This window comes from Danaus plexippus, chromosome 15 (genome assembly GCF_018135715.1).
Source record: "Danaus plexippus chromosome 15, MEX_DaPlex, whole genome shotgun sequence".
NCBI classification, from domain to species: Eukaryota; Metazoa; Arthropoda; class Insecta; order Lepidoptera; family Nymphalidae; genus Danaus; species Danaus plexippus.
The window spans coordinates 9,604,430-9,620,166 of NC_083547.1; the positions used below are offsets into that span (position 1 = coordinate 9,604,430).

At 54.8% G+C, this 15,737-nt stretch overlaps 1 protein-coding gene across 3 annotated transcripts in view; it reads left to right on the top strand.

Moving 5' to 3' along the window:
* The window catches only part of LOC116766624 (fat-like cadherin-related tumor suppressor homolog), a 30,338-nt gene extending 15,252 nt beyond the window's left edge, over window positions 1-15,086 (top strand). For 2 of the 3 annotated variants that reach the window (XM_032656540.2, XM_032656539.2), the window contains exons 8-36: window positions 121-270; window positions 355-516; window positions 591-795; window positions 1,285-1,424; window positions 1,513-1,754; window positions 1,820-2,251; window positions 2,331-2,553; window positions 2,626-2,727; window positions 2,813-3,037; window positions 3,107-3,643; window positions 3,732-4,007; window positions 4,269-4,626; window positions 4,712-4,735; window positions 5,388-5,624; window positions 5,703-5,915; window positions 5,984-6,396; window positions 6,479-6,935; window positions 7,091-7,405; window positions 7,491-7,649; window positions 7,723-8,018; window positions 8,087-8,345; window positions 8,442-8,611; window positions 8,839-9,060; window positions 9,159-11,699; window positions 11,847-12,459; window positions 12,537-13,013; window positions 13,093-13,401; window positions 13,480-13,590; window positions 13,935-15,086. In XM_032656540.2, coding sequence (XP_032512431.2) covers window positions 121-270; window positions 355-516; window positions 591-795; window positions 1,285-1,424; window positions 1,513-1,754; window positions 1,820-2,251; window positions 2,331-2,553; window positions 2,626-2,727; window positions 2,813-3,037; window positions 3,107-3,643; window positions 3,732-4,007; window positions 4,269-4,626; window positions 4,712-4,735; window positions 5,388-5,624; window positions 5,703-5,915; window positions 5,984-6,396; window positions 6,479-6,935; window positions 7,091-7,405; window positions 7,491-7,649; window positions 7,723-8,018; window positions 8,087-8,345; window positions 8,442-8,611; window positions 8,839-9,060; window positions 9,159-11,699; window positions 11,847-12,459; window positions 12,537-13,013; window positions 13,093-13,401; window positions 13,480-13,590; window positions 13,935-14,068 — 10,002 coding nt within the window. In that variant the 3' untranslated portion in view covers window positions 14,069-15,086. The remainder of the gene's footprint in view (window positions 1-120; window positions 271-354; window positions 517-590; window positions 796-1,284; window positions 1,425-1,512; window positions 1,755-1,819; window positions 2,252-2,330; window positions 2,554-2,625; window positions 2,728-2,812; window positions 3,038-3,106; window positions 3,644-3,731; window positions 4,008-4,268; window positions 4,627-4,711; window positions 4,736-5,387; window positions 5,625-5,702; window positions 5,916-5,983; window positions 6,397-6,478; window positions 6,936-7,090; window positions 7,406-7,490; window positions 7,650-7,722; window positions 8,019-8,086; window positions 8,346-8,441; window positions 8,612-8,838; window positions 9,061-9,158; window positions 11,700-11,846; window positions 12,460-12,536; window positions 13,014-13,092; window positions 13,402-13,479; window positions 13,591-13,934) is intronic. The other variant, XM_032656541.2, reaches the window with a different exon arrangement.
* The last annotated feature ends 651 nt before the right edge of the window (window positions 15,087-15,737 follow it).

The window sequence follows — 15,737 nt, forward strand, 5'->3', positions numbered from 1 at the left end:
CCTGGACATACGAGTATGTATAGATAATGCGGTTTGACTGGACTCTAGAGCGACAAATTTATATCTAATTTACTTATAGACATCCTACTGTTAGCATAACAAAACGTTTTATTTATAAAGGACGACGAAGGGGCCAGGGTCGAGGGTCCCGACATCAGTGCAGAACTTGACAACGAATCTGACGCAGAGGAAGAAGAAGAAGGTTCAGGCGCTCATCAAGTGTGGGACGAGTGGGAGGACTCAGAGCCAAACGGAATATACATCACCACGGTGAGAGGCTCGTGACGTCCCACGGACGGAACAGATTACCCCGAGTCACGACGGGCCAGTAACAGACAGCTCCTTCACCTGCAGGTTTCGGCTCTGGACGGAGACGCGGCGGAGAACGGCACCGTCCGGTACAGCGCGCGCGGCCGCGGCCCAGCGCGAGGACTGTTGCGGGTCCACGCGCGCTCGGGCCGGGTGTACGCCGCCCCGCGCCTCGCTCTCGCTCCGCACCTAGCCTACGATTTGGCCGTACTGTCGCTTGTGTCACCCTCCGTCAACTCGCCCCACGTTTCTCTCCCCTAACGCTCAGCCGCCGTCCTCAGGTCCGCGCGTGTGATTCGGCCGCAAAGCCTCGCTGCAGCGTGTCCCGCGCCCGCGTGCGCGTGGTGTCTGCGGGTGGCGGGCGCGCTCCGTCCGTGCGTTCGGTGCCGCCGCTACAAGCCGCGGAGCTGGACGCGCCCGGCTTCCTGCTGGCGCTGCTGCAGGCCGCCGACCCCGACGGAGACGCGCTCTACTACGATATAGTCGGTAAGAGGTCCTCCTCTCGAACGCTGTATTGGTTCAAAGACTTGTTTACTGTTCGTGTCTCCCTCTCAATAACCTCAGAATATTTTCTTCCTGCTAATAATACAAAGGCGAGAAGTTTTGACGACCTATGTTTGTTGTTCTTTCACATAAAAACAACTAAAAGCTTTTCGACGAAACATTCCCGCGATGCAACATTGACAGTTGTGTTTTGTGTGAGGCTAGGTGTCACAGAGCATACATGTCGCCGGACTGGCGGCTCTTCAACACGATCTATTAAACTATGCATTATTAATTTCTCTCTCAATCTTTAAATCCGCTCAGTACTATTCTCCAAACCTCACTTCCTACCCAAGTCATATCTTTACAACATGGGTAAGTAATTTAAACAACACGAACAATAATTAATATTAAATACAGTTTCATCGTAAGTATATCGCTATCAGTAGGAAGTTTGCACGTTCTACATTAAGTTGTTATTGATGCAATAAGACGGGGACCCGAGGCATCAGTTTTACGTCGGCCGCGAGGACGGCAGCCTGGTGTTGGCGCGGCGCCTGTTGTGGGAGGAGCAGGCGCGGTACGCGCTCAACGTGTCCGTCAGCGACGGCCTCAACCTCGTCTACACCACGGTGAGCGGGGAATGGAATTCCGAATTAACTAGAGAGGAGATCGCGTCGTGTGGCGGTAAATGAGTACCGAAGACGATTTCGCTCGCAGGTGAACATAACCGTCATCAACGATGCCAACGAAGGCGGCGTGAACTTCTCCCGGAGCGAATACTCGGTGGAGGTGTCGGAGTCCGCGCGCGCGGGCGAGTCCCTGGTGACCCTGCAGGCCGCGGCCGGCTCCGGCGCCCGCCTGTTGTACGGACTGAGCGCCGCACGAGCGCCGGCGCACGCCTCCCTGTTCCGTCTCAACGAGCTCACTGGCGCCCTCGAGCTTGCGCGGGCGCTGGACAGGTACGGACCGACCGAAGCGACCCCGGCGGCCGCGACCCGACGCTGACGAACATCTTTGTTTACAGAGAGACGGCGGCCGTCCACGAACTCACCGTGTGGGCGCGGGACCAGGCGCCGCGGGCGTCCGTGGCCTACGCCCGTGTCACGGTGCGCGTTCACGACGCCGACGAACACGCGCCCGAATGGGGACGTCGTCTTTACGAAGCACGAGTAGAGCGCGGGGCGGCGCCCGGGACGTTGTTGGCGGCGCTGCGAGCTGCCGACCGGGATGCCGGAGACGCCGCGCGGGTCCTATACTCGCTCGTGGGAGGAGACGCGGCCGGCTCGTTTTCCGTGGACGCGGAGCTGGGGGACGTGCGCCTGGCGCGCTCTCTGCCCGCCGCGGGCCCCAAGGACTACACCCTCCACGTCCGAGCGTCCAACCCACCGCCGTTCTCGAAGTCATCCACGTTACCTCTTCACATTGTCGTGGTCGAGCCGGAAGACGCCCCGCCGAGGTATCGATCGATGGCACGTTGAAGCCTCATTAGAACTGTTTTCGGGCGCCGCTCCTATAATGCTTACCGCCTTCCCCAGATTCACTTCTGAGGACGTCGTATGTGAGGTGTATGAGAACGAGCCCGCCGGGACGCTCGTCGCCACACTCGAGGCCCGCAGCTCGTCCTCCGTTTGGTACTCGCTGGAGGGCGGCGAGGGTCGCTTCTCCCTCAATCCTTCTTCTGGCGTTCTCTCGTTGGCTTCGCCTCTGGATTACGAAACGCAGGATATGTACAACGTGACAGTCGTCGCCCTCAATATGGTATGTTAAGATTTTTAAATATTTCGTTGATCTTCCATGAACCGGTTCTCGTCACGGTTGTCTTCATTACAGGGTGGCGGCGGCGCCCGGGCTCGAGTTACGATACATGTCCTAGATCGTAATGAATCCCCGCCGGTTCTTCTTCGCCACGAATATCATGGTCGCATATCCGAGGTACAGAACACTCGACCCCATGACGCACCGATGTCTTTATTTTACCAATGTCTTTTGATATTCAAAATGTCCTATATCTTTGCAGGCGGCCGCGGTGGGTGCGCTGGTCACGGACGCGTCACGGGGCGGTGCCGAAGCTTTAGTTTTCGAAACGACCGACGCGGACTCATCCGCCAACAGACAGCGAGCCTTCGAGATTCTGGAGCCGAGGGCGGCCGGCCTCTTCCGCCTTGACCCGACCACGGCCGCCCTGCAGCTGGCCGCCCCTCTCGACTACGAGGAGCAACGAGTGCACGTGTTCACAGTGAAGGTCACAGATCGACCAGCTGCCGCGAGGTCACCGTTGTTTAAATAATACTAAGAGCTACCGACCTTGCAGGTCCTCGACATGGGCATGCCGAGGCTTCCCTCCGACAGCGTGGCCCAAGTGACGGTCGAGGTGACCAACTTCAACGACTGCCCTCCCGTGTTCTCTCGCTCCGTGTACGAGGCCACCGTGCTGCTGCCCACGGCTGCCGGCGTCAGAGTCCTCACACTGAATGCGACCGATCCTGACGAGTTGGACTCGGTCGATGCTTTGAAGTACGACATCATAGACGGCGACGTCCGCGGCGCCTTCTCTCTGTCACCGTCGGGCTCGCTCTCCGTGTCGGAGCCGGGCGCGCTGGGCGGCGCGGGGGGACTACACCGACTCCGGGTCCGCGTGTCCGACGGACTGTACTCGGGGACCGCACGGGTCGACGTACGAGTGCGCGAACCGGACAACTCGGGGCTCGCCTTCCAGAAGGCGGATTATTACGGATCGGTGGTAGAGAACACTACGAAACCGGCGACGATAGCCGTCCTTAACGTGCTCGGCGCGGCCTTGAACGAGCATGTGGCGTTTCGGATACTCAATCCCGTGGAAGGATTCGAGGTGACGCTGCTCGTACTCTTCTAAAATATTCGTTTCGCTGACGGGCGACCGCCGAATGCACTTATACAATATGCATCGATGTCTTCAGGTGGGTCTGACGTCGGGCGCGGTGCGGAGCACGGGCGTGGCGCTGGACCGCGAGGAGCGAGATTCCTACACTCTGCTGCTCCAGGCGCGGAGTGCGGGCGGCGGCGCGGAGCGGGTGTCGCACGCCCGCGTCCACATCGCCGTCACCGACGTCAACGACAACTGTCCCGTGTTCACCGAACGGCCCTACATAGCTGCGGTGCTGGCCGGCGCCGAGCCCGGGGCGCCCGTGCTGCGAGTGCACGCCGTGGACGCTGACGCCAACGACAACGGAGAGGTTCAGTATCCGATACATCTGATTTGTGATGGCACGCGGGGATTCCGCTCCCTGACTACTTTTTCATAGCGAGCTTCCCTATCGCACTCTGAACCTAAAAAATATATGCATGTAGTGTTTGATTCACGCGTGTCTTGAGTGTTTCGTTTGGTTTGTTTAGTTTTCTCACCATATCCATAATCACTACTTTAATATTTCATCCTCGCATTCGCTCAGGAGGAACGCTTTCGTCTTCACTTTCTCATCTCTGTAACGGTTCAGGTCCGATACGAGATGAAGCGAGGTCACGGGGAACTGTTCCGTGTAGACCGCCGCTCCGGCCAGATCACTCTCAAGCAGACCTTGGACGCTCACAATCAGCTGTACTCCTTGGTGATCGCTGCGTTCGACGGCGGCACGCCCGCGTGCGGCGCGGATGCGACCGTGAGCGTGCGCGTGTGGGGCGGCGGCGCGGCGCCCACGTGGCGCGTAGCGCACGAAGCGCGCTCGGTGCGCGAGGACGTGGTCCCGGGCAGCGCGCTGGGAGCCCCCCTGCAGGCGCGCTCGCCTCTCAACCGCCAGCTCATCTACACGCTGCACGACTCGCCCGACGACCTGTTCGAGATCCACTTCGACACAGGTGAGTGTTCGCCGCGCGCCCGAGCTCCGCCCGTTGTCTCCGGCCGCGCTCCTTCCCGTACTAACGTGTTGATTTTGTCCCGCAGCGCCCGACAGGGGGAGTGGTCCGTGTGAGTATTCGTCGCTAGTAACCGTTCAGTGTTCCGTTAGTACGCGACCCCTCGTGCTAGTCCCTCCCGGCCAATGACCCCTGTTCCACGAAACATTTGATTCGTTGCACATCACACATATGTGTCGTGAAGCATGTTGTTTGTAGCCGCCTTTTTAATTACAGCTAGTTTTTTAGTTTTTTGTAATTAATCCAAAGCCGTGGCAACATCCGTCGCATATTTTAGTTCGCCGCCTCACTCACGCGGTTTCACCATTCCTAAGGTCGTCGTCACCGTTACCATATTAACTGACCCAAAATTTATAATTATAGAAGAAACTGCGTTGCAAAGTCGTCGCTTTTAACACTATTAATTACACAAAATTAATTAGTCACCAGCTTGTCGGTCACTCTCATCTAACCCTAGCTTTAGTTGTCGATTGCTCTGGAACAGAAAAATATACGTCACGCTAAATACGCTGTCGCACTCACTGTATTGTTTTCAATTTTCGATTAATTTATGCATTTTCATTGTGAGTCACATCTTCTACAAGTTCATCTGTCAGTTTTCAGCGCCCGCCTGCAACTATCAAGTTTTTTTTACTAGAAATAGAGTCGAGCTCTTGAACTCACTCGTCAGTTTAACAACGGTGACAGTAACTGTTCGACGGCAGGCACTCTGGTGGCGCGAGCGGCCCTCGACCACGAGACGGCCCGCGAGCACTCGCTCACCGTCCGCGCCACGGACGGCGTGACCGGAGCCTTCGCCGACCTCGCGCTCACGCTCACCGTCACCGACGTCAACGACTGCGCGCCCGAGTTCGACACGGACGAGTACCGCGCCGGCGTGTCCGAGGCCGCCGCTGTGGGAGACGCCGTGCTGCGCGTGCGGGCGACCGACGCGGACGCCGGTACTGACACCCGGCTCATGCTTCGTGGACTGTGACGGAAGATGAGCACTTCGTTATAACTACGTCGATATTCTGCAGGCGACAACGGCAACGTGACCTATTCTCTGTCGGCGTGGGGCCCGGAGGGAGAGACCGGAGAGGAGCTCGCGTTCGCCGTGGACCCCGCGACGGGCGAGGTGAGCGTGGCGGGACAGTTGGACCGCGAGCGCCGCACCGCGCACCACCTGCTGGTCACCGCCACCGACGGCGGGAGGCCGCAGCTGCTCACCACGGCGCATCTTTTCATCACGGGTGTGTATCCGCGATCGTATGCGAGGTTGAGAACGAGTCGGACGCGCTTTGACACATTTTCATTCTAGTGGAGGACGTGAACGACTGCTCTCCCAGAATGGAACGGTCGGTGGTCGCTGCGCTGGTGTCGGAGGAGGCGGCGCGCGGCACGGCGGTGGCGCGGGTGGTGGCCTGGGACGCGGACGAGCGGGACGCGGCGCGCCTCACCTTCGCCCTGGAGGGCTCGGCGGGGGAGCGCCGCGCGCTGGCTCTGCACCCGCGGACTGGCGTGCTGTCTATACTGGACGGCCGCTCGTGGCTGTCTCCAACGCGCTCGCCCATGCGCTCCTTCAACGTGTCCGTGTCGGACGGCGCGCACGCTGCCTTTGCGAGGGTCAAACTATCTCTTGCGCCCGCAAACCGCGCTTCGCCACATTTCCCTCATGTCGTTCACGAAGCGCGCGCTCTCGAAAATCAGCCGCCCCCTCTCCTTCTTACCACAGTGAGTGTTCTATTTATCTCCTGATTTCTGTTTCTTTATTAAAAAACGGTCGATAATTCGTTCCCGTATCTCTCTCTTCCAGGTGAAAGCTTACGACGATGATGCCGGCGAATACGGGACCGTGACTTATTCTATACCATCGGCAAAACTACGAGAAACTTTCGCTATAGACCCTAACAGCGGCGCCCTGACCACCCGGGTACCGCTCGACCGCGAGCGACGGGCGGAGTGGGAGGTGCCGGTAATGGCTAGCGACGGAGGCGGCTTGCTGAGACACACGGCCGTGCGCGTGCGGGTCGCCGACCTCAACGACAACGCTCCGGCGTTTCCTCTGCGAGAGTATCGCGCTGCGGCAAAACACGATCGCGTGCCCGGCGTACCTTTCCTCACCCTGTCCGCCTCTGACGAGGACGTCGGGGAGAACGCTCGACTCAGCTACTCCGTGTACGAGGGCGAACTCAAAACGGACGCGGCCGGCCTGTTCGCCGTCGATCCGCTCACCGGAGCTCTCTCCTTCGCACGCAACGCTTCAGCTTTCGGCGAGTCATTTGCTCCTTACCGACCGAAACTTAGCGATCCCATAGAATCGATATCGAATGGAACTGTGGTCTTCGAATTTGAATACTCGATAGTAAAATAATAAAATGGCTTAGTGATCTGAACAACATGATTTCATTTTAATTTTTTTTTGCAGCGGGTCGGACGGTGCAGGTGTGGGTGCGTGCGCGTGACGGCGGAGGGCTGGCCGGCGAGGCCGGGGTCGCCGTCCGTGTGTTGGCGGCGGACGAGCGCGCTCCTCTGCTGGCGCCGCCTCCGCCGGACCTGTTCCTGCCGGAGGACGCGCCGCCCGGCACCATCATCGCTGAGCTGCGTGCGGCTGGCGGCGACCTGCCCGCGCTACGCCTGGCGCCCTCCCGCGGACTGGACGACCTTTTCGCACTGGATGCGGCCGGACGCCTCGTACTCTCTGCGCCGCTCGACCGAGAGACCGCCCAGGAACATATCATAGGTAGCGGCTTGTCGAACGTACCGCGGGAAGGAGAACGATTTGATCTTTGATTTTTATCTAAATAATCATAATTTATTTTTTGAAGGAATAATAGCGGAAGGATCTCTCGGATCTGAGTCAGCGACGATGGTGACGACGAAGCTTCATGTGTTAGACGTGAACGAACACGCGCCTTCTTTCCACTCGCAGCCTTACGTGGTCCACCTCGCCGAGAACACTCCGGCCCATTCGAGCGTCCTCCGATGTGAGATATGCTATGACGATCATATCGGCCGAAGTGGCGATTCAGATCATCATACTCTTTGCGATTTCGACAGTGATGGCGGACGACCCTGATGCCGGTTCAAATGGTGAAGTCAAGTATTCCTTGGCGGAAGTGGACGTGGAGGGTGCGGAGGGCGGCGGGGCGGTGCCGTTTGCCGTGGACGCCCACAGTGGCTGGGTCACCACTACGGCGGCTCTGGACCGGGAGACGCGGGCCGAGTACCGCCTGGCACTGACGGCGCGGGACGCGGGCGCTCAGGCTCGAGTCGCGCGCGGCTCTCTCGTCGTACGTCTCGTCGATTACGATGACTGTCCTCCTCGCTTCACACAGGAAATCTACTCTGCGGAGGTGAGTTGCGCCACATTCTCCAAATTTCATAGTCGTTTAAGTTTTCATTTTCGATGCACTCGCTGCAGGTGAGGGAAGACGCCGCGGCAGGGACGGTCGTGACTCGCCTCATGGTCCAAGACGACGATGTGTCCGGAGCGCCGCTCAGCTACTTTGTATCCGCGGGTGACCCGCGCGCCCGTTTCCAGGTACGAGCTTCCGGAGAGCTCCTGGTGGCACGAGCGCTGGACCGGGAGACCGAACCCGCCTATTCGCTCTCTGTCGCTGCCACCGACGGCAAGTTCACGGCATACACCGCCGTGCACATCACCATCATCGACGTGAACGGTAAGTAGAAGGATTAGAGAGAAGTCGATCACACTCCACTCCTTCGCCAAGTCAAACGTGTTCACTCTTTAATACCGCACGCCCTCTCTCGGCCAGACAACCCGCCGTACTGCGTGCGCCATCGGTATCGAGTCCGTTTGTCTGAGGATGCTCCTCGTGGCACGCGGCTCGTTTCGCTTCTCACCAGAGACGACGATGAGCCGCAAAACGCGAGGCTGCGCTACTTTCTAACTGGGGAGCAGGTCGAGCACTTCACCATACACAAGGTAAATCAGTGTCGAACCTTGACCACATTAACCTCGAATACGACTTTTACTCAGGGTCACGACTGCAAGAACATGACTTGGATATGGAACGCACATACAAGTCGTTTACTATGCAGATGAAGTATTTACAGTTGTGACAGTTTTGTTAAATTTTACAACTTAAAATATCCACAGTCCGTTTTTGTGTCGAAACAAAAATGTATATTGAAATTAAATAATGTTTCCAGGAGATGGGTGCGGTGAGTGTGGCCGCCCCGCTGGACCGCGAGACCCGCTCTACGTACCGCCTCACAGCACACGCTCAAGACCGGGAGCGTAGCGAGTGGGCCTGTAGCTCTGAAATCGAGGTGACTCTCGATGACATCAACGATAATGCACCACGCTTTTCGGCGCCGCTCTATAGCGTCACTCTGCCTGAAGATGCGGAGTTAGGGACTCTCGTAGCGAAGGTATTATTTGTTTGAGTTTCTATACTCTCGCCCGTTTCGCCTATTCTTCTATATTGCACCATAATTTCCAGTCATCTAAACTCTTCTACCTATTTCAGGTTCATGCGACTGATGACGATCTCGGAGAAAACAGATTAATACGATACTCATTCGTTGAGCCAACGGAAGCGTTCGAGCTCACTGCGGACAGTGGGATCATCACGTTACGGACGGCGCTGGACCGCGAGACGCGGGCCGAGCACCGTCTGCTGGTCCGCGCCAGTGACGCCGGCCAGCCGCCGCGCTCCGCCACCAGCACCGTGCGGCTCACTGTGGCTGACGTCAACGACAACCCGCCGGAGTTCGAGTTCCAACACTACCACGCCGCTGTTCCCGAGATCGACGCCCCCGGGACTGAAGTGGTCCGCGTTATGGCCACCTCACGCGACACAGGCGTCAACGCTGACGTGTATTACTCGTTGGTTGGTGGAGACGATAGAGAGGATTTTTCTGTAAATCGTTCTACGGGAATTGTATCCATAGCTCGTCCTTTAGACTACGAAAGGCGGAAAGAATACTATTTGACTGTTCAGGCTGTAGATGGAGGATCGCCTCCTCTGAGTGACCACGCTACGATCAACATCACCATCATGGACAGTAATGATAATCCTCCCGTATTCTCTCAGACTTCATATGGAGCAAAAGTTCGAGAAGATGCAGGTGTTGGAGTCCGCATAGTCCAAGTGATAGCGGACGATGCTGATGCCGGAACAAATGGCCGAGTTACATATTCTATAGCCCGTGGAGATCCTGACAACTGTTTTACTATTGATGCTGATACTGGCTACATATCTGTATCCTCGAGGCTGGACCGTGAGTCGAAGCCGGCCTACGTGCTGGAAGTGCGCGCGCGAGATCGTGGTCTCCCTGCTTTGGAGGCGACCGCTGTAGTCAATGTCGAAGTCTTAGATGCCAACGATAACCCTCCACTTTTTGAAAAAACAAACTACACGGAGGTAGTCCAAGAAAACAAGCCACTCGGACATACTATACTCAAGTTTATAGTAACGGATGCAGATGCACCCCCCAATTCCGCCCCTTATACATTCGATTTTCAATCTGGCAATGAGATGGGGGCTTTCAGGCTAGAACAAGATGGGTTCCTACGATCAGCGACGCGATTCAATCATCGAATTAAGGACAGATATGTTTTACAAATACGCGTTTTTGATAACGGAACGCCACCATTATATTCAGATGCTTGGGTATACATTAAAGTCATCGAAGAATCCCAGTATCCGCCTGTGGTGACGCCGTTGGAAATTATTGTTAACTCTTACCTCGACGAGTTTCCGGGCGGAGTCGTTGGTCGTGTTTTTGCATCAGATCGTGATGCCTACGACTCCTATACGTACTCTCTGGCTCCAGTCGATCGAGCTACCTATCCTGCAACTGCTCTCTTTGAAATTGATCCGAACGATGGTACTTTACGAGCGGCACCAAGATTAGACGTGGGAGATTATCGACTCAATGTTACAGTAAACGACGGAAAGTTTGTTGGTTTTGCCATCGTAAAAATAACTGTTGTATTAATATCGGATGAAATGCTTGCTCAAGCAGTTGTCGTTCGATTTCGAGAAGTGACTGAACGGGACTTTGTTCTCAGTCATAGAAAAGGATTCATCAGAGCCGTGGGAGAAGCGACAGATTGTGAACCAAATGATGTCGTTATCATAAGTGTGCAACCGTCGGGTGACGAAACCCAAAATCTAAAAACCCGTATTCGACGGCAAGTTCCCCAAGACCTCGACGTCGCCTTCGCTGTTAGAGCCCAAGGTAGTGACGACTTCCTGCTTGCTGATACCTTAAGGCGTCGCTTACATGCACACTTAGTACGTCTGGAAGAAAGGACGCGGCTCGTCGTCGAAGAGTTAGTTCGTGCGGCGTGCGGGGGATGTATTCAGGGTACTTGCAGTGAGAGAGTAGTACTCGCGACCGCGAATGCCAATGCAGTAGCCACTGACGTATTTTCCCTTGTAGCGCCTACCCATCAACTGCGAGGAGAGTGTGTCTGTACACCAGGTTACACCGGAGACAGATGTGAGCGCGCATACGAAGAAAATACGGCTCTCGGAGGTATATGTGAGTGTAATGTCGCCAGTTGTGATCCAGCTTTAATACCACCCGGTGTTCGATGTTGTAATAGCGATGAGTGTCGAATCTCTTCGTCGGTAGCTTATTTTTCGGGAGACGGCTATCTTGCATACAGACTAGAACGAGGTGTAGTAGAAGGTGCTCGCTTACTCGACGACGAGCTTGTCGTCTCGTTACGATTTCGTACGCGAAGACCTCGTGGTACACTACTTTACGCTGCAGGAAGAGTGGATTTCGCCGTTCTGGAGATAGTCGAGGGGCAGGTGCAATTTCGTATGGAACTGGGATCCGGGGTGGCGAGAGTGCGTGCAGGTGGTTCCGTTGCCGACGGCGAGTGGCACGAGTTGCGTTTGGAGCGACGGGGTGCGGGCGTGCGACTCGCAGTAGATCGTCGCACGGCGCAGACGCAGGCCCCGCCGCCGTCTGCTGTGCTCGACGCGCGCGCTGACCGGGTTCTACTCGGGGCCATGTTGCAGCGACACGCTCATGCTTTAGCACCTGAACAGGTTTATAAGTTTCTAAAGTATTTTTGTAACATCAGTTCATTTTGGTATTTTCTTTTCCATATTGTTAAACGAGTTGATACTTATAATTGTAAAAAAAATAAATAATAGAATATTCAATAATTGGATGATATTCTTTTTGCCACCTAGGTAACATACGGATTTCACGGTTGTCTGTCTGACATAAAGTTAAGCGGAGCCTTATTGCCTTTGGATGAAGGAAGGACCTCTAATGATCTGCGAGCGCAACTGGTGAGACGAGTTCGGGTCCGCGTCTCTTCTTCCTGCCCGGCGTTGCCGCCTCCCGGTCCTTGTGCTTCGCAGCCATGTCTCAACGGAGGCACATGTCGAGAATCTATGGTCCGACCAGACGAAGTGATCTCTTCCGCGGCCTTTGAATGTTCTTGCCATGCTCGTTTCCTCGGCAAGCAATGTGAGATAGACACCGATCCCTGCGCTTCCCAACCGTGTCTGCATGGAGGCTTCTGCACGGCAGAGGGAGCGGGCTCTTTCCGATGTACGTGTGGGGCGGGGCTAGGGGGCGCCCGCTGCGAGCGCGGTCGTTGGTGTGGCGCCGGCGTGTGTGCTCACGGTGGCTCTTGTGAGGAAGGGGAATGGGGCCCGTCGTGCCGCTGTCGCGGGTACTACGGCCCGCGTTGCCAGTACGACGTTGACGAATGTATCGGAGAACCGTGCCTTAATGGAGCGACTTGCCTGAACGAGCCCGGATCTTTTCGATGCCTTTGTCCTCCGGATAAGACTGGTATATAGCTCGCTTTCTATGTAATACTAATAAAGAGTAAAAGAAATTATATTTGAATTATGTTTACATGTTTTCAGGAATGAACTGTGGTAATCCTTTATATTCTGACGCAGTCGTCGCTGGAGATGTGGTGGGCGGAGGACGCGCTCTTCGTGAACTTTTGGCGTGGGCATTGGAGGAGCGTTGGCCGATTGCTGTGGCCGTTATGGCAATCGTGCTTTTAGTGATATTGGCTTTACTACCGGCTCTATGGAGACGCTCGCGTCGTCCTCGCCCTCCTCCTGCTCCTCTCAATAGCGCTGTTGAAAAATTGCCTCCGCGTGCTTCTAAACTAAGTAATTTAGAAGCTGTACGAAGAGGTCGGCCCGCATCCTGCGCAGACCCCCCTCCTCTCAACAACATAGACACCTTACGTTCCTACGGTTCTGCCGGAGACGAGCTCGAGGGTATTCCACCGGATTATTTAAGAAACCTAAATATCGATTCCGTAGACCGCAAACCCTGGTCGGAACAGATGCATCTGCACACTTTCGTCGATAACAAAATTTACAACGGTAATACCATGATGCCTCTACAGCAGTCGCACGGCAACCTCTAGTAATCGTGTGTGTCAACATATCATCACGTTTTCAGATCTGAAGGGTTGCAACACGCTCGTGCGCATCCCGTCGCCGGCGGGGGCGCGGCGCGGTGCGGGCGAACCTCACCTGGTAGGCGGCTACCACTGGGACTGCTCAGACTGGTGCGGCGGCGGCGCGCTGCCTGGCATCAGCGAGGTGGCCGGCTCCGAGCGCCCGGACTCGTCGTCGGCCCCCTCCCCGCCCTCGCCCCGCTCTCCCCGCTCTCCCCGTCTTCCGCGACATTCCCCCAGACGCACCCTAGCCCTCCCTCTAGACACCGACTCGGCGACGGATGATCACGATCCTCTCCGTTTCACGGACGGTAAGTCGATCTCTTTCCTTTCCTCGGTGTTTTTGAGAGAACGCGATGATGAACTATAACGTGCCACTTCTCCCCCAGCCTCGTCGTACCTCTTGAACGCCGACGAGTTCTCGGCCGCCGGTGACGACGGCACCCTCCGCGCGCGCTCCGTCCGCGAGCCCGACGCGCACAGCCTCATCACTATGCTAGGTCGGTGACGAGTTACATGACAAGTTTCAGAAAGTGATTCGAGCGTGTGACTCGATTCCTTCACTCGTTTGTTTATCTTCTGTCGCTATTCATCCGTTACGATTTTAAAATGTTGTATCGTAGTAAGCTTCCCCAGTATTTCTTTTATTGTATTGTCCACAAAATAAGTATTTGTATTGCCCACAAAATAAGTCGTGGTTCAAAAACTTCGACCTCCTCTAACATCATCTATCTGACGTATTCGATTTCACTAACTGTATTCAGATAGAATTTATTACTTTCGGCAAAGGCCGCTGACACACATCAATAAAATAGAGAACTGACATTCGTGTGGTCTCCGACAGAAGAGCGGCATTCCTTACTGGACGACGACTCCTGTAGCGATTTGTCCGCCAACCTGTGCGAGATCGAGGAGTCCGAGGCGGAGGACGGCAGCGACAAACCTCCGCCGCCCACCTCGAGGCACACCGACGTGTGACGGCGGCCAGCGGCGCCTCGGCCGCCCTCACCCCGCCCCGCCCGCCCTACGCGCCCCCCGCGCCCTGCCTCGAGCCACAGACAGCGGACGGCTTGCAGGAGTTCATTCGGAGCAGCGTTATGTAATAAATTGCAAAACATTACGTTTGGATCGATGAGAACTGTCCCGGGACTCGTGTATACTCGTGCCGTCTTTGCCTAAAAGGGAAAATTCAAGGGGACAATTTTTTTTGCTAAATGGATTTTTTTTAAAGATGTCAAATAATTGTAAATATAAAACGTCATAATTATAATGATATATGTAACTTTAACATTAAACCTGTCGGTCGCAAATACCGACATCACTGAAGTAATTCTCTGAGAATAAGATTCCTGTGTGGTCGGTGAGTCGGTTCGGAAGTCATGGTGACTCATCTGCTGTTGTGATAACGGAGCACTTGCCTTTGAGTACTTGCGAAGTGAAGTGTGAGAGTTGAAATGTACTTTAAGTGTAAATTGTATATTATAGTGTGGTATTTAAGTGAGTTTTGCGAGCGGACCTCGACCGCCGCGTCGGACGCCGGCGTAAGAGGAACTCCATGTAAATAAAGTCGTCGTAAGAAATGAATCTTTGTCATATTTATGTATATAAAGTGATGCCTGCGAGTGAGCCCGAGGGCGGCCGCGGGCGGTGCGTGTGTGAGCGAGAGACGCGGCCGGCGCGGCGAGGCGACGGTCGCCGTATGTTTATATAAAATGGTGCTCCGACTATAGTTTCATATCATGACCTTAACTATGCATTTACAAACCTCTCTCCTTCTAGGATATTATTGTAAGGAATCTATTTTTGTATATGTACAGTAGGGTAGAGCCACCGCCGGCGACCTGACTGACTGCTAACGGTCGCCGAACGGTGCGCGCTCGTTTTGTTACGGAAATGGTTCGCGACTATTGAACTGTTCATAAATTATTTAACTATTGTTATATGATAAATTTTGACACAACTAATGAAGCGAATAAAAGTACAAGTAATACTTATATTTTACGTTTGTTTCAATTTTGCTTCCCATATTATAGATACGATGTTCAACACTTAATAACATAAATTTAATAGATTGAAGCAATACAGACACCTCGATGTACTTAGATGACGTGGGCCTGTGTTTTAGTGACTTTTTTTATGTCAAAGGGCTCAAACGAGCAGACGGTCTACCAGATGGAGGTAGTACCGTCGCCCATGGACATCCACAAAAGAATTTTGTGGATGCGTTGACACCCGTATATGGGGAAGACAAAGAGGAAAGGGTGAGAAAAGGGAAATGGCAACCGGCCCTCTCACTCATCGGACGAAACGCAGCCGTATAAGGCTACTTCACGCCGATCTTCTGAGAGAGGGTGGTACTTCCCTGGTCGAGCCAACTCATGTTCGAGCTGCAGTAATTTGACCACAGCTAGGCTCTACCACCTACAAAAACGTGAGTGAGTGTCGTGAGGCGAAGGCTATGCAGGAAGAAGTCACTTAAAGTTTTTATTGTAATACCCCACGATACGGACATCATGCGACTCTTCCGTCATCTCCTGCCAACAATATTTATTTATAATCCTTATTACTGTGTATAAAGTGCGTCTGCAGTCTTGAGGTGCGATAACGTAACGTGCATTTTGCAATATTTTTTAAATTATGGAATAGT